Source organism: Strigops habroptila (assembly GCF_004027225.2).
Source record: "Strigops habroptila isolate Jane chromosome 13 unlocalized genomic scaffold, bStrHab1.2.pri S16, whole genome shotgun sequence".
Lineage (NCBI taxonomy): Eukaryota > Metazoa > Chordata > Aves > Psittaciformes > Psittacidae > Strigops > Strigops habroptila.
Window position 1 is genome coordinate 8,580,590 of NW_022651054.1, and position 22,209 is coordinate 8,602,798.

At 47.7% G+C, this 22,209-nt stretch overlaps 3 protein-coding genes across 11 annotated transcripts in view; 1 reads left to right on the forward strand and 2 right to left on the reverse strand.

Moving 5' to 3' along the window:
- SPECC1 (sperm antigen with calponin homology and coiled-coil domains 1) overlaps positions 1 to 11,200 on the reverse strand; it is a 98,074-nt gene extending 86,874 nt beyond the window's left edge. The window contains exon 1 of one of the 4 annotated variants that reach the window (XM_030472650.1): positions 11,137 to 11,200. The gene's annotated coding sequence lies outside the window, so the exon portion shown is untranslated. Of the gene's footprint in view, positions 1 to 57; positions 266 to 360; positions 458 to 11,136 lie in introns of those variants that run through there. The other 3 variants (XM_030472651.1, XM_030472649.1, XM_030472656.1) reach the window with 3 other exon arrangements.
- Positions 11,201 to 11,398: 198 nt separating this feature from the next.
- TIMM22 (translocase of inner mitochondrial membrane 22) lies at positions 11,399 to 15,229 on the forward strand. Its single transcript, XM_030472664.1, has 4 exons — positions 11,399 to 11,720; positions 12,128 to 12,324; positions 13,374 to 13,446; positions 14,527 to 15,229. Exons 1-4 carry the CDS (start codon positions 11,492 to 11,494, stop codon positions 14,601 to 14,603), a joined length of 576 nt encoding a protein of 191 aa, XP_030328524.1. The 5' UTR covers positions 11,399 to 11,491; the 3' UTR covers positions 14,604 to 15,229.
- Positions 15,230 to 16,315: 1,086 nt separating this feature from the next.
- The window catches only part of ABR (ABR activator of RhoGEF and GTPase), a 39,813-nt gene continuing 33,919 nt past the window's right edge, over positions 16,316 to 22,209 (reverse strand). For 3 of the 6 annotated variants that reach the window (XM_030472657.1, XM_030472662.1, XM_030472663.1), the window contains 6 exons: positions 22,004 to 22,113; positions 21,622 to 21,761; positions 20,997 to 21,131; positions 20,622 to 20,727; positions 18,961 to 19,108; positions 16,316 to 18,773 (listed from right to left, as the gene is read on the reverse strand). In XM_030472657.1, coding sequence (XP_030328517.1) covers positions 18,684 to 18,773; positions 18,961 to 19,108; positions 20,622 to 20,727; positions 20,997 to 21,131; positions 21,622 to 21,761; positions 22,004 to 22,113 — 729 coding nt within the window. In that variant the 3' untranslated portion in view covers positions 16,316 to 18,683. The remainder of the gene's footprint in view (positions 18,774 to 18,960; positions 19,109 to 20,621; positions 20,728 to 20,996; positions 21,132 to 21,621; positions 21,762 to 22,003; positions 22,114 to 22,209) is intronic. The other 3 variants (XM_030472659.1, XM_030472660.1, XM_030472661.2) reach the window with 1 other exon arrangement.

Here is a 22,209-nt window from a genome sequence, read left to right on the forward strand (position 1 = left end):
TTCTAAAGAGAATACAATTCCCACCATAAAAAAATTAAAAGATATTAAAATACTTACAGTAAAAGCTTGTCCTCTTTTCTGCATTAAAAAGAGGACTGTCTCCCACTAGCTTCTGACAGCATGTGCTAAACAGACTGAAAATTCAGGGCTTGAGTGCTTCCCTGAGAGGAAAACCACATTGCAGTGAGACAGAGAGCTGCTTGAGAAATGATTCACATACGGAAGCAAGCTGGCTTCACCAGCGCTTTGGCATTCAGCACACACACACATATGCACACTTGCTTACTCAGGGGAATGAGAAATATTATATTTTCATCAAAGCAAGGAGGATTTATGCAAGAAAGTCATTCGGTAGCCCACCTCCAAAACACTGAGATGCTTCAATCTTTAAAGCAGACGAAAAGTATCTTTCACTATCCCATCATTCCCAACAGCAGAACTGGACACTGGGCAGAGAGCATAAACCCCAAATAGTCTGCATGGTCCAATCAAGTAACAACAAGCAGCACACAGCGTAGGAAGGGCAAGGAGGTGGCCACAGAAAGAAGGCTTTTTTTCAGAGGAAACCACAGAAGCAGCTTTCAGAAGCTTTTATATTCTACACTGATTATGTCTCACCCAGAGTGCAAGCAATCACAGCCAGGACATCTTAGACATTTCACTTGCCTCTATCACTGCTTCAAAAGAGTGGGAAGGTATGTGTGTGCAGGGAAGGAAGATACATTAAGACAGAGGCTTTTACACAAGTAGTAACTAGAATCAGTCCTGAGTGACTTCTGAGCTGCCCAAGCCTATGGGCTTTCTTTTTTTTTGACTCTGTCCAGAGAAGGGGCTGTTCACACTCTGATGTCTCTGACCCAAGACACTCAAGCTGTGACTACAAATCAGGAATTCTCTCCCAAACTCCAGAGAGGGATCCTTTCCCAGCAGTGTGAACCTAGTATATAAGCAATGTTGGTGCTACAGTAGTAACCTCATAATAGAGAGATAGGGAAGATACACAGCATCGGCCTATAAAGAGTTGCTGCATCTGAACAGTTCAACCTTACCACACTCCCTGGAACTCCTTACTCAAGGTGCCAAAGGGTCTTAAAGGAAACTCATGTTATGCCAAGAGTAAATTTACATTTCAGTTCAGTATTGGCACTGCTACTGTTATTGCGGAGTAACCAAACCTTAAGACGCAGGCCGAGTCCAAGCTGAATCCCTTCTGAAGGTTATAGATTTGGGATCCAACTTTCTCATGATGTTCTTAAGAGTGGGGAACTCTTGCCTTCAGATCTTAACACACCAGAGCAAGAAAAAGACCACCATATGACTCTTTAGCATGTGGTAATGGTCTAAGTTTGGTGAGTCTCAAGCATACATTAGCCATTCTGTGATTTTACACATCTAACATTTAGAGGGTTTGAGATTATTCACTGCTCAGATAAGAATACAGTACTTTGTCATTCATATTAACAAAGTTCTCGTAGATGCTGTGATCTGCAGGCACTGTTTCTCCTCCCTGAGGAAGTGACACTACATTCAGTGATGCATGCACAGGCAGTGAGGTCACTTAGGTACCCAGCAGAGGGACTGCAAGTCACTCCCTCTGCTTTGATTACGGACCACCTTCAAAACCAGATACAGCTGAAAAATACTGACTTGGAAGCAAACAACTGTAGGTCCCTGGACCCTGAACTCAGACATGGGGGGGACTATCAGTTGCAGGCACCTTGCTGAAAAGCTGCTTTGCCTGAAGAAAACACCCTTTTTGGACTGCAGCACAGTGTCTCTTTGCCATTGCTGGTGGGGCTCAGTGGGAGAACAGCATTGTCAGCTCAATAGTTTTTTCTTTCCCTCAGCCAAAAGAAAGAAACTGAAATGAAGGGAGTAGCAAGGGAAGATGAGCTACTATATTTCATTCACAAAGATATTTTTAGCTTTGATAAATATAACTTGACCAAAACCTAAAAATGAAATGCTTGGACATAAGGAGACAGTCACAGCGTTTACATGCTTCAGCTTTGGTAGACAGGCTGGAATAGTGGCATTCAGTTTCCCCAAACCCAACAAGACCAGACAGCACATTTGTTTATTTAGAGGTTTTCTGGGAGCACTTATTATTATAATTATCTGATCTCTTTACTTAGACCAAAGAATTAATCAGCACAAAACCTTCTGAATTGAAAAATTGACTGTTTAATGAACAAAGAGCCCAGAAACAGACAGCTAAAACGAGTTGGCCAGGCTCAAAGCAAGCCTGTGGCCTGTCCAGGGCTTTAACCATAATTACTTTCACACAGCCAGCATGAGAAAACAATTTCAAGTAGTGATATAAACTTCTCTAAAGAATGTGCCAGGTTCTCACCCAGCTAGTAAGTTTGGTTGACAGACAACATAACAGTGAGCATATTGCCTGCATGCTGCTCAATCCACCAGCTCCCACGACTCTGCAACAAGGTATGAGAGAAAAAGACCAAACCCCACTAATCAATACACCTTTATAATACAGCATTTGAGGAATTTAAAAGCTTTATGTTGCAACCTACGTTGCCCCTGCAATTTTACAAGAACAAATATGGATGAGACACAACGTAATGGAATAGGCAAAGGGCAGAATTTCTAGTGGCATAGCTCATTTGAGAGGCAAATGCACAGAGAAAAAGGAAAAAGGCTCACACAAGGAACAAGGCTTAAAATATCTCTGCATTTACAGATATTTATGCTATATTTAACTGCTTGTGTGCATGCAACAACCTTAATTACAGAGGAGAGAAGTTCCATAAACAAGACTATTATGTCAATAACAATGTCTTCTTAAAGCAAGTCTCTAATTCAGTTATAAGGCTCAGAACTGTCTGGAGTTATAAAACCAAAAGTAATTACAAAGGAAAGTCTGCCTCAGACAGTGGGTATTAGTGGAGTCAGGCCATGGCTTTGGGACAGCATTTACTCTGTGCTTTCTTCCTTTTTATACATAACTGCTACAAACTTCTTTATTTTCTCAGTCCCACTACAGATGTCAGGAAGTTGAAGCAGTGAGTGGACATTTGCAGAATGAATCATGGGGCACCACTTTCCATCTTGACAAAAACAACTGCTGTTCAGTTCACAAGACGATGCTGATCAAATGGGTGGATATAAAGAGTGAACTCCTAAACTATTGCCAAAAAGGCTCCACAAGGGAGACTTGGAGAACTCTGATCTTTTCTCCCCTGTTCTTAAGAGGCTATTACAGAGTTTCCTGTTCCCACTCATATACCTGAGGGGCTCAGCCTGTGGCTACCAGCTTTGACCTGCAACTAGAGAAAATATTTGTTGCTGAAAAGACTAGAAGAATTAGATTTGGAAAAGAGACAAATATGTTTTATGGAACATGGAGTGCTATAAGAGACAAGAAAAACAGCTTCCTCTGGTGCCTATTGCCAGATTTTCGGAAGACCAGACAACAACTTTAGAATTTCCAAGGGAACAGCCACTAAGTCAGTCAAAAATAGAATTAGGAAACTGCCTGTTTCAAAAGTAAGAGTCTGGAAGAGGTGCCAGCATTTCTCAGCATTTCTGTCATTTCCAAGTAGAACACTGAAGAGTTAACAGATATCTAAGCTACCAAAAAAAGCCAGCCCACAGAAAAAGGCAAAATGAGGAAGGAAATCTATGATGAAAGAATAGCCATTGTATTTCATATAGTTAGAATAGAAGTCTCTGATCACTTTGGCACACATTTATCTAAAGTTTATTTTCCTCTGCTGTTTTTGAATATCTGTGCTTTGGCATCAGAGACAGCAACAAAGCAAGGGCAGCTTCACTGCAGTCACCCTTCAATTCAAAATGCAGAGAGATCTAAATACGTGGAAAAGGCAATACCCAGTCCTCTTCCCTGAAAGGACAAGATGAGACTTTCAGTGCTCTTTTTTACTTAACTGAAATCTTTTATTTCAATGACTAAATGAAAGACTTAAGGGAAAGAGAGCCTCTTCATTCTTTATTAGCCCTCACTGTTAGTTTTTGGGTGTATAGCTTATAATGTGGCATTCATTAACAATTCATAGAGAATTACCATATTGAAGTAGCACAGCAAGTTTTTACTACCTACACAGGCAAAATACTGCTCAACCCTACTCAATCCCTTTGCTTATTGTCCAGGGGGTATCACATGCTGGAAAAGCTTGCATTTTATCACCTAACGGGAAAGGAATTACAACAGGCATCCATCAAACACTAAGGAGCCCTGAACAGAAAACCAATTCATTAAATTTTTGCTGATCACTGACAATGGAATGCTGTGCTGGAAAATTAAGGACTGGAGAAGATATGTGCTGGAGGCTGCCTTAGAATCAAAAGATCCCAATGGGATGGTGGCGGAATGCCCCACTGCTTTGAACTTTTTGGTATGTTTCAGGGTGATGCAAATAAAAGACCTCAGTTGTCAGCTTTGTTTCAGAGGGACATGCACTGGAACTGCTGACAGGTCCTGAATGGAAGCAGAACTGCAGGGTATGCCCAGATGCACAGAGAACATCACGGGGAGCCCAGCAGCAACCAGAACTAGGACAAATTAACAGAGACAACTGATGAAGCACAAGGAGTTCAAGTCCCAGGAGATGAACAAACCCTCTAATGTAGATCAGAATAAGTTTGATTCCTCACATAGCAACATCTTGGAGTTCTTAATCCCAGCATCTTGTCCAGATTACTTGAACAGTATCACCTAATCATTGCAGTAATTTAACAGTTTATCTGTTTTACAGGTAGGGGAACAAAGGCACCTAAATTACTGACAAATAGCTCAAGCTAGTAAGGACCTATAGTGCCCATTGTTTTTAGCTCCCATTCAGTAAGTCAGAAGTTTTGCAAGAGACATAGGCACCCAGAATCAGAGCATAGAAGTCTGGCTTTGGTAACAATCAAAACTAGAAAAAAAGGGAGAATCTAAATTAAAGTTCAGCATTTCCTTGCTTCCAAGACAGCTTGTATGAACAAACACGTTTGCTGCTGCTGAAACTTCTAAATCAATATAGCACGCTTGAGAAATTCAACCATGCAGCTGGAATTTGAAGTACCCAAACACTGAGATCCTCCCAGTATTAACCACAGCGTTACAGAAACTACTAAGTTTCTGTAGTTACTACTAAGAAACATACAGTGGTATAATGCAAACAAATTCTATTCCAAGATCCAGGTTCTGCTTTCAAGATTTCTTATGAGAATTATTTCCTTGGATTTCTTGTTTAGTAATTATAATTGTTTCAGACTTTAAACCCTCAGTCCAAATTTGGCACACCACGATTACAACTAAAATCAATTATGAGCCTTTTCAAGCTCAGTAAAAAGATTTTAGTATGTAGATCATGTTGCTTATGAGGCAGGTAAGGACAAATATCAGCATTCATCAGCATGAACTCATCCTCCAGACAGGCAAAACTCTTCCCATCACAGAGGAGCACAGCACCACTTGCTCTGGCTCTGTCCTGTTTATTGTCCAAACACACAAGGAAAGCAAATGCAAATTGCACCTCCTCTCAAGGTCCAGAAGCTCAGCCTCCCATTTTCTTGTACTAAACAGCTACACTGAATGGCTCTTTACACGAATGGAAGCCTCCCTTATGGAAAGGGAGAAAGCCTACAGAAAGCCTAAATGCCACAAGCAGCAGGCACAGCTAATGAAGTGGGAAAGAGACAGAAATAGGTGCTCAGTTTTCCAAGTCTCTATAAAAGCAAGCGATAATTTAAAATCTCCAGCAGATATTAAAATAGGAGGGTAATGAAGCAAAAGAACAGATTGCATGAAAAGGAAGAAGTATCCTATGGAGTCTGTGACCTGTTTACCATAAATAAAGAAAGAAATGAAGGCAAAACAACCCCCTGAGGTGACAGAGTCAGCACGAGGGACATTAGTGAATGTGTCATGCGGAGAAGCCTATAGATACACCTGTCATTACAGAGCAAAAGAGGATGGATTGGCCAAGCAACAGGAACCTGGGAAAGAAAGCACATGAGAGAAGGGGAAGATTAGGAAATCCAGGACAGCAGGAAAAGTCATTCTGGATATTGCCCTGCTAACACAGCAGCTGAAGGCCTAAAGCAAGAAAAGTAGCAGTTTGGAAATACAGAAGAATGAGGAGAGAACACACAAGCCAGCTCAATGTTTTCTGCTCCACAGTGAATCACAAGCAACTCTTCCTGCTCCTGTGGCAAGTGGAATATCACGATTTTGCATCCTTCATTAGGACTTATGAGTTCACTTGTTGACAGTATCAAAAGAAAGACCAAGTGTTGGCTCTGCCACAGAGAACAACATTTTCTGTTCTTGCAGGAGCTTGCTGGTGAAGGTATGATCTCCAGGGAAAGTGTGGTCTGTCCCTGTCCTCTGATCCAAGGACAGACTCCAGAATGAGCCATACTCCTTTCATTGTCATTGAAGATGAGAAATATGCTATTTTTTTTCCCCTCTTTGATTGCATGTGATCTCATTCAAACCTCACTGAATCTCATTGAGAACAACAATTTAAGCATTTTGCGCTGTTGTATCTCAGGGAGCTGGAAACCTTCTACCAGCAGGAAACTCTTACAGCAGTTACCATGGTGACACTGGTAATAGATATTTAAAGGCATAATCACATTTATCAGGTATCAGGAGGCTTTAGTAAGAAAGACACCAAGAGCTTGAAACCAGGGAACCAACCAGGCTTAGCGATGGTATAAGTGGACAAGAAATTCATGGAGACGGATGCTTATATATATAAACGGTGCTTATACCACCATTTAGCTGGACAAAGGACTCCTGTTCAAATCTGAATAGCACTGAAGCCTGCAGAATAAACTATTTTTAGTAGTCTAAAAATGGGTTCCAAAAGCCTCATTTCAATAGCAGGAGCTCTGTAAATCCTTTCAGAGCTGTCATTCCTATAGCTCATCCCACACTTGGAGCAGGCTGCTGGAAAAGCCCCAGCCTACCAACGTCACCTGGAGGGGGTTCCTTCCAACAGGGAAACAATGGTGGTGGCTGCAAAGAACACTGCTCTCTGCACCCACCCCAATGGCCCGACAGCAGGAAACTGGTGTGACTGCATTGCAGGAATGAGGCTCAAACTCAGCTCCAAAGGGATTTTACCTCCCCATCTGGAGGGCTGGGTAGCCTAAACAGTGTCATACTGCTGTTCAGAAGTTATTCTGAAGTGAGGAAACTTGAATATGGATTAACTTGAAGCTCGCTGAGTTGAAGTACTTTTATTTATATAAAGGTTAAATAATTTATTTCTTTACGTTTTAGCTGAGGAAACTTGAATATGGATTAACTTGAAGCTCGCTGAGTTGAAGTACTTTTATTTATATAAAGGTTAAATAATTTATTTCTTTACGTTTTAGCCTGTAGCATTCCAGCCCACTGGAATGTAATGAAGAGAATCTGCGGAATTAGAGCCCTTAGATACAAAGCTACATCACCAAGCTGGCTAAGCCTATGTAAGAGTCATCACATCGAGATTTCCTTTCTCTTTTTGCTGCATATTTCCATGACAACTTTCCTCCAGTATCAACTTCTTTACATTGGAAAGGTCTCCCAAAAGAGAATTTAGGCTTCTATAGCAACGGCTAAAATCCCTGGGAGATGATGATGTCTGAACACTTATACAGATCTTTTTTTAGACCATGAGTTAGAAGTGCATTTCAAATTTCACAGGTGAAAACAAAAGTGTGTGTAATATTAAGGAAATTGTGAAGAGCATAAGGAGAATGCTGAAGTGGGACAAGCACAAAGAAACCACCTTACTTTCAAAACGGGGTCGTGCTTTGAGATATCAAACATTAAAGAGAGCAGACAGGATCAAACACTCATCTTGAAAACCCACATCCTGCTCCCTTTGAGTTACAGAACAGAGCCACAAGGAATGTGTCTGCTGATCCTAAAAGGAGACTTGATTGAAATATCCCTCTGCAGCCTACCTTATACTGACCTAAAGAAAAAAACAAACATACAGTAAGTCAGGATGTCTTTTCAGTTGTAACTCCCACGTACCTGCCAGGTAGCTATAACTAATCTTTTTTCAGTACTTCAGCTGTTTGCCATGTTAGTGCCAAATTCTCCAAAATGGAAAGCCTTGCTACCTCAGCAAAACCATAACTGCGCTCTCAAACATACATTGGTTAAACTCATATAAGCTAAGGGAAACACAGAAGCAAGTTTTCTTCACTGAATTTAGGTGTATTTCATAAAGAACTTCTCCAATGCCCTCTCAAACCTAAAAATCTTTTAAATAAGAACAAACAAACCCAACATTACATTCACAATCTGGATGAGAAGTAGGAAAGCATCAAACAATGCACAGATGAGAAGACTACAGAATGGAAATATAAAGTGCTGCTGCCAGAATCGGAGCCCAGCAGGCCCCAGCACACTTCCTTTCCTGCACAAGAGGCCAGGTTGTTAGTGTGACCAACTGCAAAGCAGCCAGACTTTCTTCTGCCTGTGGTGTGACAAAGCTTTCCCTTTGTTCATTAAAACATCTGTTACTTTATCCCCTCTTCCTCTCATTCCCCAGGATCATCACAGTTCTGGAAAAGGTGCAGATAAGTAGGCATGAGTGAAAAAGAATGGATTTAATCTAATTATTGTTGACTTCCACCTTCACACACTTGCGAAGAGACTCTGGAACTGGCAGTTCAACAAAATAAAGTTAAGGACTATGAAAACTTTTCAATAGCAATGCCAAAAAATGACAGCCAAAGCCTATGCAAAACCTGGGAACTCTACAAGTGAGACATATGCAAAAACAGGATTTCAGACAAAACCCCCATTATTTCCAAGGTTTATCCTGTCTGCAGAATATTGAAGTGTGGGAGGAAGACTGAGTCACCGTAAAGTTCAAGTGAAACACAATTATTTCACATCCCCATGTGCTGCCCTCTGCTGAAACAGACGCTGAGCACACTGGAACATTGTGTCTATTGCAGGAGCAGAAAAAACTCATGATCGTGTGCACTTAATGCTGTCATCACACAGGGAAGAAGCAGGCTCAGATGAAATAAAAATGTTTCATCTCGGACTAGGCAAGGTTAAAAATAACCTAAAGCTCACACTGGACTTAAGAGCTCGAAGAAGAAAGTGGGATTTCAGGGACAGCATTCAGACAGTAGGAGCCTGGTAAAGGAAGAGAATCAAATGCACTGGCTACACACATCTGCGATAATGAATATTCACAGGTTTGTAGAGAAGAAACAGCTGAAGTTTCATTTGAACAACTTATTTATCAAAGATGTGTTGAACTCTCTGATCCTCTCTCCAAGCCTTAATCCTCTGCCTGATTTCACTCACATGAAAAGTCTGCTCAGGCAGATGAGGTTATTCAAATACTCAAGCACATGTATTTATTTATATGTAGAACACAGAACAGCAGAAATAAGAAAAGGAGATAATAAAATACCTGAGGGGAGGAACATAACATATACAAATATTTACAGAAATGGATATTCATACTTATTTTATGTCATTGTATCTACACAGTATTTCTTTATATTATTTTTGCAAACAGATAGTAACCCAGCATTTCCTCCAAAACTCGGGAAGAGAGCAAAGAGTCAAAACAACATTCCAGCTATACTTGTAAACTCTCAACGCTCAGACTCCAGATGCAACATATTTTTGTTTCCCTTTATGCCTTTGGAAAATAGGCTTTGCAGTGTGACTTCAAAATCAGCCTAACTAGGTTATTTTGGATCAAGGAGAAGATTGAAATGTAAAGTTCAGGGCTCCTTAGGGAGATCATCCTGCCAGCAACCCTCTCTGCTTTGTAAAGAGACTGTTTCAGTAGATTTTTAACAGCATGTTTTTCAACGCTTTCTGACCTTAATAAAAGGAAACCCAACAAACAAAAATAGGAGTTAAAGGGGAGAGGGAAGAGCATTGGGCAGGTGGATGCCGCTGGTCCAGCCAGTAGAGGGCAGTGGAATTTAAGAGGAAAGTTGTTGGCAATGAACTTTGTGTAATGAAATATTTGAAGTGGTAAAACCATCACTTTAAATTGTTGTTTGAACCTACCTGTCCAATCCTTAAACTAAGACACAAGCAAGACAAAGCACGAAGGATAAAAGAAGAAAGAAAACTTCTAACTTTGGGACCTCTAAAGGGTTGTGTTTCAGGGTGTAGGAAGGTTTCATATTGAATGCATCGTTCAAAAGAAGAATTATTAAACGTTTAGAATAACTTTCAATTATTAAAATACACTCCTTCAAAGCACCCTAGTGAAACCATCACAGCTATTTCTCAGGGGTTTAAAAGCCTGTGGGTAACTTTTACAGTTTTAATCGAAAAATAACCAGAAAAGAAGTCCAGAAAGCTGGTTTCAAGTCATACCTATCTTAACTTGTGCCGAGCTAAACAGAAAACTGGTTCTAGTCCACAAGAACAAGAAAGTAAAACAAGCTGAGCAAAATGCTACACAAACAACGCACATAAAAGACATTTGATGCTCACAGCACCTTGTTTACTGAGGGTAAAAATCAACATTTCTCACCTCATTGCCAGACAGAACCAGCTTCCAAGAGCCAAGGTTTCTATATGATTTGACGTGAGTTAAGTTCGCATTTGTGACAGAGAGATAGATTCTGGTTATCTCTAAGCCTTTTTCAGATATACAAGTCCTGAAGTAAAATTGCTGCTTTACACCGGAGGCAGACAGGGTTGCCTCAGAAAGGCTGCCGGCGGTGGCCTGATACTCCAGCGCTTTTACCAAGCATAGGGGACGCATTTCCGAGCTCGGGCCAGCGGCTGAGGTGCCATGAGGCTCTTCAGCTCTCACCTTAGACGACGCCCGAAGGCTGCCGGGGCAAACCGCGGGCTCCAACCGCCCCACACCTACAGCCCGCAGCGCCTCAGGAGCCCTCGTCCCGTGCACTCAACGGGCAAAGCTACAACCGGCCTTCCCGTCACAGACCTGTTGCCCCCCCCCCGCCCCAGACACCCCGAAGTCTGTCAGGAGAGGACGGCGGGAGGACACCACCGACACCCTACAGCTTCCCACTCCTCCCCGCACCTCAGCGGGGCACAGGGACTCAGCCCCGCACTGCGGCACCTCAGTGTCCCCCAGCATGAGGCTGCCCCGGGCGAGGCCGCCGGCCTGCCCCAGCCGGAACCGGAGCCCGAGCCGCGCTCACCTGCCGCCGCCGCTCCCGAAGATGCTCCGGCAGCCGGAGCCCTCACCTCACCTGCAGCGGCTGCAACGGCCGCCAGGGGGATGGCGCACGGCACGCCGGGTAATGTAGTCCTCCCAGCGTCAAAGAACCAATCCCGTGAGACGCCGCCCGATCCGCCCATTCCCACCCAGCGCACCGCGGAGCCTGCTGGGAGTTGTAGTTCTTTGTGCAGACGCTCCACCGGCGCCTCCCCGCAGGGGAACTACAATTCCCGTGAGAATCCGCGCGCCGCCGCGGCTGCCGGGAGCTGCGTTCCCGGCGCCTGGAGTGGGCCGGGACACGGTGCCCAGCCGGTGGCGGGTGCCTGAGGCCGGTCATGGCCGCAGCGCCGCCGCCCTCCGCTCCGGGTGGCCCGGAGCCTCCGCCGCCGCCGCTGCAGTACAGCATGCTGCTGCAGCACCTGGTGGGCGAGCAGCGGCGGCCCCGCGCCTGGGACCCCTCCAAGCTCGGCGGCATCCCCAGCCCGCCCAAGAGCGAGGAGCAGAAGATGGTGGAGCGCGCCATGGAGAGCTGCGCTTTCAAGGCGGCCCTGGCCTGTGTGGGAGGTGCGGAGGGAGGCAGGGGGAGGATGGAGAGACGGGGCAGCCGACTGCGGGGCGCCTGGTGGGGTCCCCGCTCCGTGGTGTCGGGAAAGGGGACACTGGAGAAGAGGCTGCAGCACAAGGGCCCCCGTGTTTTAGTTCTCCTCCATCTAAGCCTCGTCCAGTGTCTGTCACAGGTCTCAGGGAGGGATCTCTGCTTTCCTTGCAAAGGAAGAGTTGCTCACAGCCTTTCTTCAGCACAGCCTGTCAGCAACAGCGTCCGTAGTATGAAGAGACAGGCCATTTGTGCTTTTGCACTGCTCCTTTCACAATGCAGCATTGACAGCGGGAGCAAAGGTGCTCTGGTGCCTGTGGGGAATGGGCTGCTTGAATCCAAACAAAGTTCATTTCATACTGCTCGTCTTTTACAGGATTTGTTCTGGGAGGCGCATTTGGTGTCTTCACAGCCGGCATCGACACCAACGTTGGGTTTGATCCCAAGGATCCATATCGCACGCCAACAGCAAAAGAGGTCCTTAAAGATATGGGGCAGCGGGGCATATCCTATGCAAAGAACTTCGCCATTGTGGGTGCCATGTTCTCCTGCACTGAATGTGTGGTCGAATCTGTGAGTAATAACTTCTTAACCATTAAGAAATGTTTTCTTGTACACTAATAATCTCTTCTGCGAGATCCAAGTATGTGTATCTCCTTTATAACAGGGCAAGGGAGTAGGCTAATGTATTTTGTTTCTTAACCATCAAAGCTTTTCAGCTTTGAGACCTATCTTCAGAACTGCTGTTCTCTGACAGAATGAGCAGAAGAGCATACAGGAGCAAAGTCCTTTTCAGTTCAAGTCCTGAATGTGTTGGCAAGTATAGTTGTTACTTTTTAAAGTAACTTTTTAAAGTTTTAAAACCCTAGCTACAAGTACTTGGTTTTGTAAAATATCAAACTGTGAGTTGCCACATGGCAATCTGAGCTTCTAAAAAATCCGTATGGAGAAAGGGATCCTCTGATCAAAGCTCTTAAGTAACAGGCCTATTTTCATTTTGCCCCTACAGCAAGAAGTGACCTTGTGCAGCTCAGTGGTAAATCTATAATTCATTTTCATAAACAGGAAAACAAGCCTGTTATGAATTTGAGTCCTGCCTTTTAATTGAAAGACACAATGATTTCATGACTCATGTAGAAGAAAAGTCCATCTGCTTGCACAATAGAGCAGAACAAAGACATCTTTACTCTGGCTGTGGAAATAGTCCATCTTTGTCAGTAGGATGCTGTGGCTCTCACCTGTGCTGAGAAGCAGGCTGCATGGCCAGGCTCAGTGTTGCACTCATGTAGTTATAGTGCTGTTAAAATCTCTGAGCTGGTGCTAGTGCACAGCACTGTGCAGTGATCCGGGGGCTGGATCAGCTCACCTGAGAGTCTTTGCTGTAGCACTGCATTGCACCAGATGGATTTATCTTACCTCTCCGGGTGACCGGTTCTTTCCTCTTCTCCTGGCCCTGCAAGTCTTCTGTTTGAGAGTGCAGGGGGCCATCTGCTGAGAATAGAGGGAAAAACATCCTCAGCTGAGAAGGGGCTGGAAGGTCATTCCATCTTTCTTGGTACTAGTACAGGTACTGAGTGTTTAAGTCCATATTTACTTGTTGACTCTGATTTTTAATTCCACAGTATCGTGGAAAGTCAGACTGGAAGAATAGTGTTATCAGTGGCTGCATCACTGGAGGAGCAATCGGCTTCAGAGGTTGGTAGTGCCTGTTTCTGTGATAAGACTCTAATTTGGTTATGCAGGAGGTGATATTTTTAAACAGAACACAGACTACAAATCTCTTTGCATGGGGTTGTGGTGATGTCAGTATGAGAGTGTACTCCAGACTGGCAGAACTGCTCTATCACTTTCCTGTCAGCTTGAAAGATGTGTGGGTAGGGAAGGTTTGGTCATATAGGACGGTGAGATTGAAGGAAAATCAACAGAAGTAACTTGAAAGAAAAAGCAGGAAGTGGTGTTAGCTATCCACACTCTTCTGTGTGGATGGGAGGGAGGGGAGGGAGCCAAAAATACATACTGAGCAACTCTCTGAAGCTACAGCTCTTGTGTTAACAAAGCTCTGCTTGTATATATATATTTCACTGGCAGTAACTCTTAATTTGCAGGGAGGAAAATGCTTTCCTCCTTTCTCACGTATCAATTCAAAGAACCAACTCTGTTTAGCTGTAAAAGAGGAGGAGCACTGGGATTTTAGTCCAGCAGGCACTAGTGGGGACTTTGGGAAGCCCTTGAGTACTAACAACATCTGGAAAAAGCTCCAAGTAGGAAGAGAGCAGCTCTGCTCATCAGAAAGATCAAACTTCTCTCACCTCTCCTTAAGAAAAGGACTATCTACAGAGCATAAAAGAAAGTGCTCTTGAAAGTGCTTCTAATTGAGCTTGTTAAGTTGTGTCTGTCCTGGATCTAATCCTTTCAAAACAATAATGGCTCTTCTTACCCCTCCCTAGTCCAACAGCAAACCACTTGCAGCGCTCAGATCAGAGCGCACTGAAATCAGCAGTGGCCACTAGTGTTTTCTGTCCCTTGGGGGCAAAGATAGCAACACAGTGCCCAGCCAGTGTGCTGTGCTAGTCCAGCCATGTTAGTTTTAGGTCCAGTGTGTGCCAGGTTCCTCCCATCGCCCTGGGCAGTGGGAGTGCCAGTGTTCCCTGGTAGCGGGCTGCCGGGTTCCTGCAGGTGTAAGCTCTTCAAGCCAGCACAGCGTAAGCTAGTTACTGAGAAGAAAAAGGTCTTTCCTATTTTGTCTCATTCTTTCCCACCCTTTTCACATTGCAGCTGGTTTGAAGGCGGGAGTCATCGGCTGTGGTGGATTTGCTGCTTTCTCTGCTGCAATTGATTACTATCTACGGTAACAGTGGGATCCCTTGGGAGGAAGTTTTCCCTTTTGTTCCAGTGCTGCTACTAAGAGCCTGCATCACGGCACAAGAACCATCAGGCTTACCTTTCCACTGCCTTCAGAGTCCTGATCAGTGCAAGCTGGATGGCGTTGGCCACTTTTCCTGAATGACTAACAATAATCTGGCTCTGAGCCCTGGCATGCTGCTTCAGGCAGACTTGCAGGAGAATGTGAGGATGGAGCCAGGCGCAGCGAGCAGTATCTCCAGGATGGATCAGCTGACTGTCAGTTTCCAGGAAACAAGCCTGGACCCTGAGCTTTTTCGATCCTTTGGGTCTGATTTTGATTAAGTAAGTCTGTTGCTAGCATCAAAAGAGGCAGGAGGACAAGCATCATAAAGAATTGCAGTGATTTAGTTTACCATGTATTTGAACGTGCTGCAAGTGTTGAACCGTTATCAGTTTGCAGCTTGCTACTGTGTTGGGGAGAGGTAAGATCCTGTGGAGAAATAAGTTTGTTCCAGGCTTTTCTTAAAATACCAGCTGAACACAAACCACCATCTGTAGAGTTTGCCTTATTTCAAGTACAGAGATGAAAGCCAGATTTCTTTACCATGTCTTAAAGGGAAAAGCAATATCCTTACCCTTAGAACCGTGTGGTTACTGGCAGATGAACAAAACAGTTTAAGGGGAAAAAAAAAACGGTTATTGCAGAAGTATAATTCTCTGTAGCCACTTGGCTAGCCTGATTTAACCTCACTGTGGGAGTACAAATCATCTTGCTACTGCTATAACTGCCACGGGCTCACACCATTAGTTCCAGCAGTTTGATGGCAAGACTGGAAAGCAGAGTTGTGAGAATAAACCACTGTTAGACAGATAACTGGGCATTCACTTAGCACACACTCTGTTTCCCATCACAACCCTGCACCGCCTCTGAGTATTACACTGGGGGAAGTGAAGTGATATTTCTGCAAAACATTGGTACTGAAGTCAAAACGTGTTCATTAGCTCAAGGAGCTGTTCCCTGTTTGATTTGCATTCGTATTAGCACTCTTATTCTTCTAACCAAGCTCTGTTCTCAGACCTCAGGGGGTAATTTATATACTCAGGATAATTTAGGCTTTTTAACCTTCAACAGAGCCGTTCTGCAGGGGCAAACACCCACCCTCATCTTTTTCAGGCAGTGGGGTTTCAGATTCAGTGCACACACCTCACAGTTCTCCCACCCACTTCCCCTCCTTTGCATCCACAGTTTGAGATCCCAGAATGGTGACAGCACTTGCTTACCTGGAAGAGCAACACTAGCAGGGTGGTTTGGTTGATACGATGGTCAGTGGTCAGTTTGAAGGCATATTGTCTCCCATTCCCACATGGAAAGAAGTGGGGAGGCAGCACCATGTGATCTATCAGATGAGGTTTCCAGATCGCCTGATGTCCCTTGCTGTGCCTGTTCAGTATCCTCAGGCCAGAAGCTGTGCAAGTCAGCTGAATTTTAAGCTTGAGTAATTCTGGGCTGATTAAACAGGCTGGCTCCAGACAGTCCAGGTTTTTTTTCCTCCAGAATGTACTGAAATGCAAGGATGTAGCCCAAACCATAAGATTTCTCTTAAACGATTGCCTGGCACGATGCCTGTGCATATACCACTGGCTTGAAGTGCAACTAGCAGGATTTCCACAACAGAGAAGAAGCTGTGATGCCAAGGTGATCAGTGAGTGCAAACAGCAATACCACAAGCCTCCTTTTGTGCATATGTTGGGGCTTTGCATTTTTATTAACCTTTTTTTCTCCTCACATGGTTTACAGCCATTTAAAGTTTATAATCTACAGAAATTGAAACAAAACACAAACAAAAATATATCCTTAACAACTTTTGAAAGTCAAATATTAATTAACAGTTCTATTCTACCTGTAGCTGCAAGAGTCCACCCCCCCCCCCCCTTTTCTTTCCTGCAGGGACAAGCAAAAGCCAGTCATAGGGATGGCCGCAGCCTGTTGTGCCAGGGCTGTGTGGACCGGGCCTCCAGCCACTGTCGCGCAGGGGGGATTTGGCTGTACAGAGTCTCCATCTGGAATGACAGTATCGTGGACAGAGACTTGGACACATGTAACAAATCAGACACACACAGGGATCCGTTGTGCAGTCAGATCTAAAACTCAGCCTCCTTACTAGGTCCAGGGCCAAGACAGACACCTGGTTATTTTCTGCAATGCTGTTTCCCTTCTGTTTAGCTGGTAGTCAAGAGGAGCAGGGTCTGGAGTGTGAGCCCTTTGGAGGGAGACTGAAAGACCTCCCCTCCTTTCGTTGCTTTGCTGGTGCAGGGCAGGCAGGTGCTGCCTTCCCTGGGAAGGTGGGCTTAGGACATACCTGGTGCATCGGTGGCAGGCGGCCGGGCTCTACCTGGAACAGTCTGTTAGTCAGGAGGGTAAAGGCAATGCCACTGTTAGCAGGGATATGCTTGGTCACTTCTCATCCATCTCCATTTGGCACAGGAGAGCACAGGGCCAACGCAATCGAGGAAGTCGGGGGGGGGGGGGCTTTTCCCATGAGAACATGGACTCGGCTCACAGAGCGAAAGGTTTTGTGTCCCAACAGGTCCCAGCACCTACCTGGGAATGTGGGAGGGTGGGGGACATACCGGGAGCCAGGCACTGGGGCAGCCAGAGCACAGCCTGGCAGTGAGCACAGGCATGTGGCTGTCCTGCCTTGGGACATGGCGTGACAACTCCAGCCATCAGCCTGGGGGTCAAGAACTGGAGCCACTAACTAAAACAGACCTGAGTTGGCCGGGCACAGCTAACCCAGCAGCAACTGCTTTATGAGGAAGAGAAAACAAAGCACTTCTGCTTTCAGCAGTGAGGGCCATGAAGGCTTTCCTCCTCCCATCCCTCTGCACTGGATTCCAGGCTGAGTGACTGTCCAGCTGCTGCAGAGCACTAATATCTGGCAGCCTGGCTGGCACCGAGGCAGGGCCATGTGCTGCCATTTGCCCTGGGCAGCAGGGAAAGCCAAGGAGGGAAACAAAAACCTCCCCTTTCTCCTGGCCATGGCAGGAACGCTGGTGCCCAGCGGGCTCTGCCACAGGGTGCAGCCAGTGTTGGCAGTGCTGGGCTGCAGGGGTGCATATGCTTCACTACAGCAGAGATATGGGTGTATGGATATGGCAGGGACCCTGTTCCCCACCCCAGCAGGGCTTGTTGGGGAAATTGTGGGATCCACTTGCCCTGATGAGACCCATTGGTGCCAGAGCACAGACCTGGGGTCAGCCCATGGTGGAGGAAGCAGACCTGCCTGGCTGGCAGTCCCTCAAGCTTGCTGTGGATCAAGACCAGCACAGCCCCTCTCACTCCAGCCTTGTGTGATGGGTTACCCCAAAACGCTACTTGGAGGCGAGGTACAGTAAAGGAAGTAACCGCCATGCTACACCGCACAGGCAAAGCACAGGGTAAGGGCTGTAGAGGGGACTGGCCTGAAAGCACCCAGAAGAGACGTGGCGAGGAGGAAGCAGCACCCTGCTCCTCTCCTCTCGTGGTGGTCGCAGGATTGCTTGGGACAGAGCAGGATCCAGGCACGGGGTCCAACGTTTGCGCAGGCAGCAAGCCAAAGCAGAGCTGGTCGTCACTGTCACGGCGGAGGGAAGCCCGTGAGCTCCCAGCCTCTGAAGCAAGTCGATGCCGCACATGCAGGCGTGGGGCAGGGGAGCTGGGCAGCGAAACAGGCACTCGTGGGATGCTGCAGGCTTCGAGCTGGGCGAGACGAGGGGTGCCTGGTAGGAGCGAGCGGGCAGAAAGGAGTCCAGGAGAAAACTAGCGAAGGGGGAAGCCTGCGTCCACAGCCCTTGTCAGTCACTACCTCTTCCGTTGAACAAATATACATAAAAACAATTCCTGAACACAAGGAGGGACATAAGACACGACTACTTTACAGAGGGGCACGGTGCCTGGGGTGGGACCGGGCCTCTGGTACGCGATTGTACAGGAGCTGCAGGCGGCACCGTCCCGGATCCGGGCCGGTCTCCCTGGGGGGCTGCGATCCAGTCTGTGTCCCCCGGCAGGGAGCTGGGAGTGTTTGCAGCTGGTGCCTTCTCCCTGCAGGCTACACGTCCGTGGAGAAGTAAAGTGTGTTGCGTTTTAGCTCAGTGAAGGAGATGGGAGGATGCTGCAGGTAGTAGAGAAGGACCTGGACCTGTAGCAGGCAAACAGTGGGTGTTAAGCCAAACAAGGGCAGAGCTGCCACCTCCCAGCTTGTCCTTGTGCAGACACATCCAGCAAAGAGTGACAATATACCCAGACAAAGCAGGTAAACCCCTTTGCTTCCCACCCCAGGGGTGCTGGTACAGGCTGCAGCCCCATGTAACCAGAAGAGGTCTTACCTGAGCCATCACATCGTGGGACCAGATGTCGGAGGCCAGGGTGAGGTGTCCCTTGCTCTCCCCCTCTGAAGGTCTCAGCAGTGTTGGCCCAAAGACTGTGGCCAGATTGTGAAGAGACATTTTGTTGATAGGTTCCTTTTCAGCTACCCTGCAGCGCATGGGGAGAGAGGGAAGGTGAGCTCCTAATGCTGTTCTCCTGCAATGGGGCAACCATGGAGCTATGTGGGGGGCGAGTGGGGCACCTCCAGCTCACCATTGCTGTTCACAGCCCCCCCAAACCCAGGTGCAGAGCAGGGAGCTCTGCCCCCTTCACGGCCTCCTCCAGAGCTGCTGGGCCTGGCCGGGAGCCCCGGGTGTGATGTGGCAGCGACCAAGCCCTCGCTGGCTGCTGTGCTGCGGAGCCTCCTCCCTTCCCGAGCCCCGGCAGGGTACGGGGAGCCCCGCACTTCCCCGCACGGCTCCCTACTCCTGCGACCCCCTGGGACCCCGGCCAGCCTGCAGCGAGGGAACCAGGGCCACAACATTGCCATGTTAGGAGGTGGCTGTGCTCCCCGGCACAGGCTGCACGGTTGAGCCCTGGCCAGGGGAGCAGATGTGGGAACTGGCTGTGCCCAGTTCTCAGGATGGAAATGGATTTTTCCTTCCCCACCCCCCAGCATCAATCACTTTTTCTGTTTGGTTTTAGCCAAACCAGAGGGAAGAAAAAAAAAACAGCTTCATGATGCAAGTAACATGAGCTGTGAGCACTGGTCCCAAACTCATCGCCAGCTCTGGCCTGGCTCTGCATGTGCATTGCTGTCCTGTGCTCTCCATGGGTTTTGGGGCACCACCAAGTCCCAGAACTGTCCATCCCCAGATTCGGATGGGCTTCATATGGGCCAAGATAGAGCCCATCAAACCACACATTGCTGCACTTGCCCTGGGATGAGTGACATAGGCTGTCACCTGCAGCTTTGGGACATGTCCACAGAGTTGACCCACTGCAGACAAGTTACAGGGATTACTGCACCTCATTTTGCCCGGGCTATTGATGGACTGGTGGTAAGGGACATAGCACTCAGTTTTCCTGTTAAGAGGGACACTGCACAGCTCCCATTGGATTCTCCATCCCTGCAGAGAGCTTGTCCCACCAGCTGCACATGCTCTGCGGCATCCAAGCATTGCATCTTATCAGAGGACACATGCTCCCTGCAGAGCTGACCTGCATCCACGGCTGCGCACTGCTCAGTCTCCACTGGCACTGTGGCCAGTGGCCCTGGGTGCTGCTCTGTGGGGCAGAATGGCTCCAGGATCCCCGCAGCACCCTACAGGACCCATAGGGAGGGGCCATGGGAAGCCAACACCGACACCAGGCAAAGGGACTCATGGTGTGCTGAGGCAGGTGGGACATGCCTGCGGATGCACCCACTTGGAGAGGCTGGGAGAGGAAAGGGCCGCTGTTGCCTGCGTAACACTGAGCCACTATAGCTGGCCCCGCTCCACAGCAGCACAGCACCATCCTCCTCCACTTCAGGATCAGCCCACGGACAAACAGGCACTGCAAGAATCAGTGGCTCTAACTTCATTCACATCCAATCCCCATGGCAAAGCAGTGAGGCAAACCCATCTACACCTCCCACCTCGCTGGGCATCCCCATGGGAACCAGAAGCCAATCCATTACCTTTTCAAGTGCTCCAGCAGGAAGAGGAAGGTGATGAGGTTGGGGTCAGGCAGCGAGCGGAGAAGGTGCATCATGCAGTTCTCCTTGGCAGCAGGATCTGAGAGGGCTGGAAACCAGGAGGGAGAGGGCTCAGGGCAGGAGCTGGGAACACCTTGTGCAGCAGTGGGACCCACCATGGCCAGATGCTTCTCAGCAACCAGTGCTGCCCACTCCCTGGGGAGCAGCACCATGAACCCCAAGCTGACCTGGAGCCAGCAAGGGCAGCAAGAACTGAGTGGGCTCAGCTGGGAAGGACCCTCAGGAGTCTCCCATCCCGGGGCAGGCAAACAGAGCCACGCTTGGGCACCGACTCCTTCCCCATTCCCAAGCCCTTACCAATCCCCTCCATGAAGGCAGGGTAGAGTCTGTCAGTGAGGAGGGGCTCGGGCAGCTCACGGAAGTACAGCTTCAGTGTGCCGGCGATGGCATTGATGTCCATGTCACTGAGCATGACCAGGATGTCCTTGTTATCTGTCCAGAAAGCACCCACATGTGACACCTCCTTCCCCTCTGGGTCTCAATCTCCTCTGTCACCCCAGCTACCCGGGCAGGCTGCTGGCTGGAGGGCAGGGATAACACCACCAGATCCACAGTTCCATTGAGCCAGGCTGGGGCTGGGAAAGCCGAGCACTTCCCGCCTGGCTGGGCAACGGATGCGGAATAATTTGCAAATCCATTTGCAATGCTGCCCTGACTCAGTGTCTCCCCGGAGCCAGCCAGGCACAGCAGCAGCTCAGACACCAAGGCACAAACAAAGCTGGGACCTCTAGGCTTTTGCTACACCCTCTTTCTCCTCCTCACCCCCACAACCCCTTCCTGGGCTCATCAGCACATTTTGCACACATGCAGTGCAATAATCAGACCCTGCACTTGCAGGACAGGGGACCGGGGGGGCCCTGGTGCCTGCAAACTCTCACAGGGGAACATGACATGGAGATAGGCCATCTTCCAGGACACTCACTTGCATCAAAGACAGCTTTTAATGCCTGGATATCAGTGGCCACGCCAGAGATCCTGTAGATGCCAACCTCTTCGATGCCCCTCTTCTCCACCTCCTCGATACACTGGCGCACGATGTAAGGCACCTTGGAGCGCTCACGCCTGGTTCGGAAAGCAGAGCCATGAGCAAAGATTCCCAGGGAACCCCATGGTGGCCAGCCCAGCCCTGCAAACCCTGGGCCAGGGCAGGACGGGTGGGAAGGATGGGGCTGGTGGAGGAATGAACAGGTCCCCAGCAGAGAGCAAAAGCCAAGCTCTCTGGTGTTGGTGGGACCAAAGGGACATGGTGCCACCCCACACCCACAGGGACTGGAGCAGATCAGCCCCCTCAGCCCCACATGTACTTTGTCACGACGCTGATTTTGACCCCGAAGACACCGGTCTGCTTTTTAGACGGGGTCCTCTTCAGGCTCATGTCTCTGCTTGTGAACTTCATGGAGAACTCCACCTTGATCTGTGGGAGAGAAGGGGTAAGTCTCTGCAGCCCAACCGTGGCCCATCACCGTCACTGCTGCATGAAGCAGCTCTGGAGAAGGAGCTGTGATCAAAG

Coding starts and splice junctions, on each gene's coding strand:
- TIMM22 (XM_030472664.1), top strand. CDS start 11,492: ATGGCCGCAGCGCCGCCGCCCTCCGCTCCGGGTGGCCCGGAGCCTCCG. Junction 12,325..13,373: donor CTGAATGTGTGGTCGAATCT/GTGAGTAATAAC, acceptor TTAATTCCACAG/TATCGTGGAAAGTCAGACTG. Junction 13,447..14,526: donor AGGAGCAATCGGCTTCAGAG/GTTGGTAGTGCC, acceptor TTCACATTGCAG/CTGGTTTGAAGGCGGGAGTC.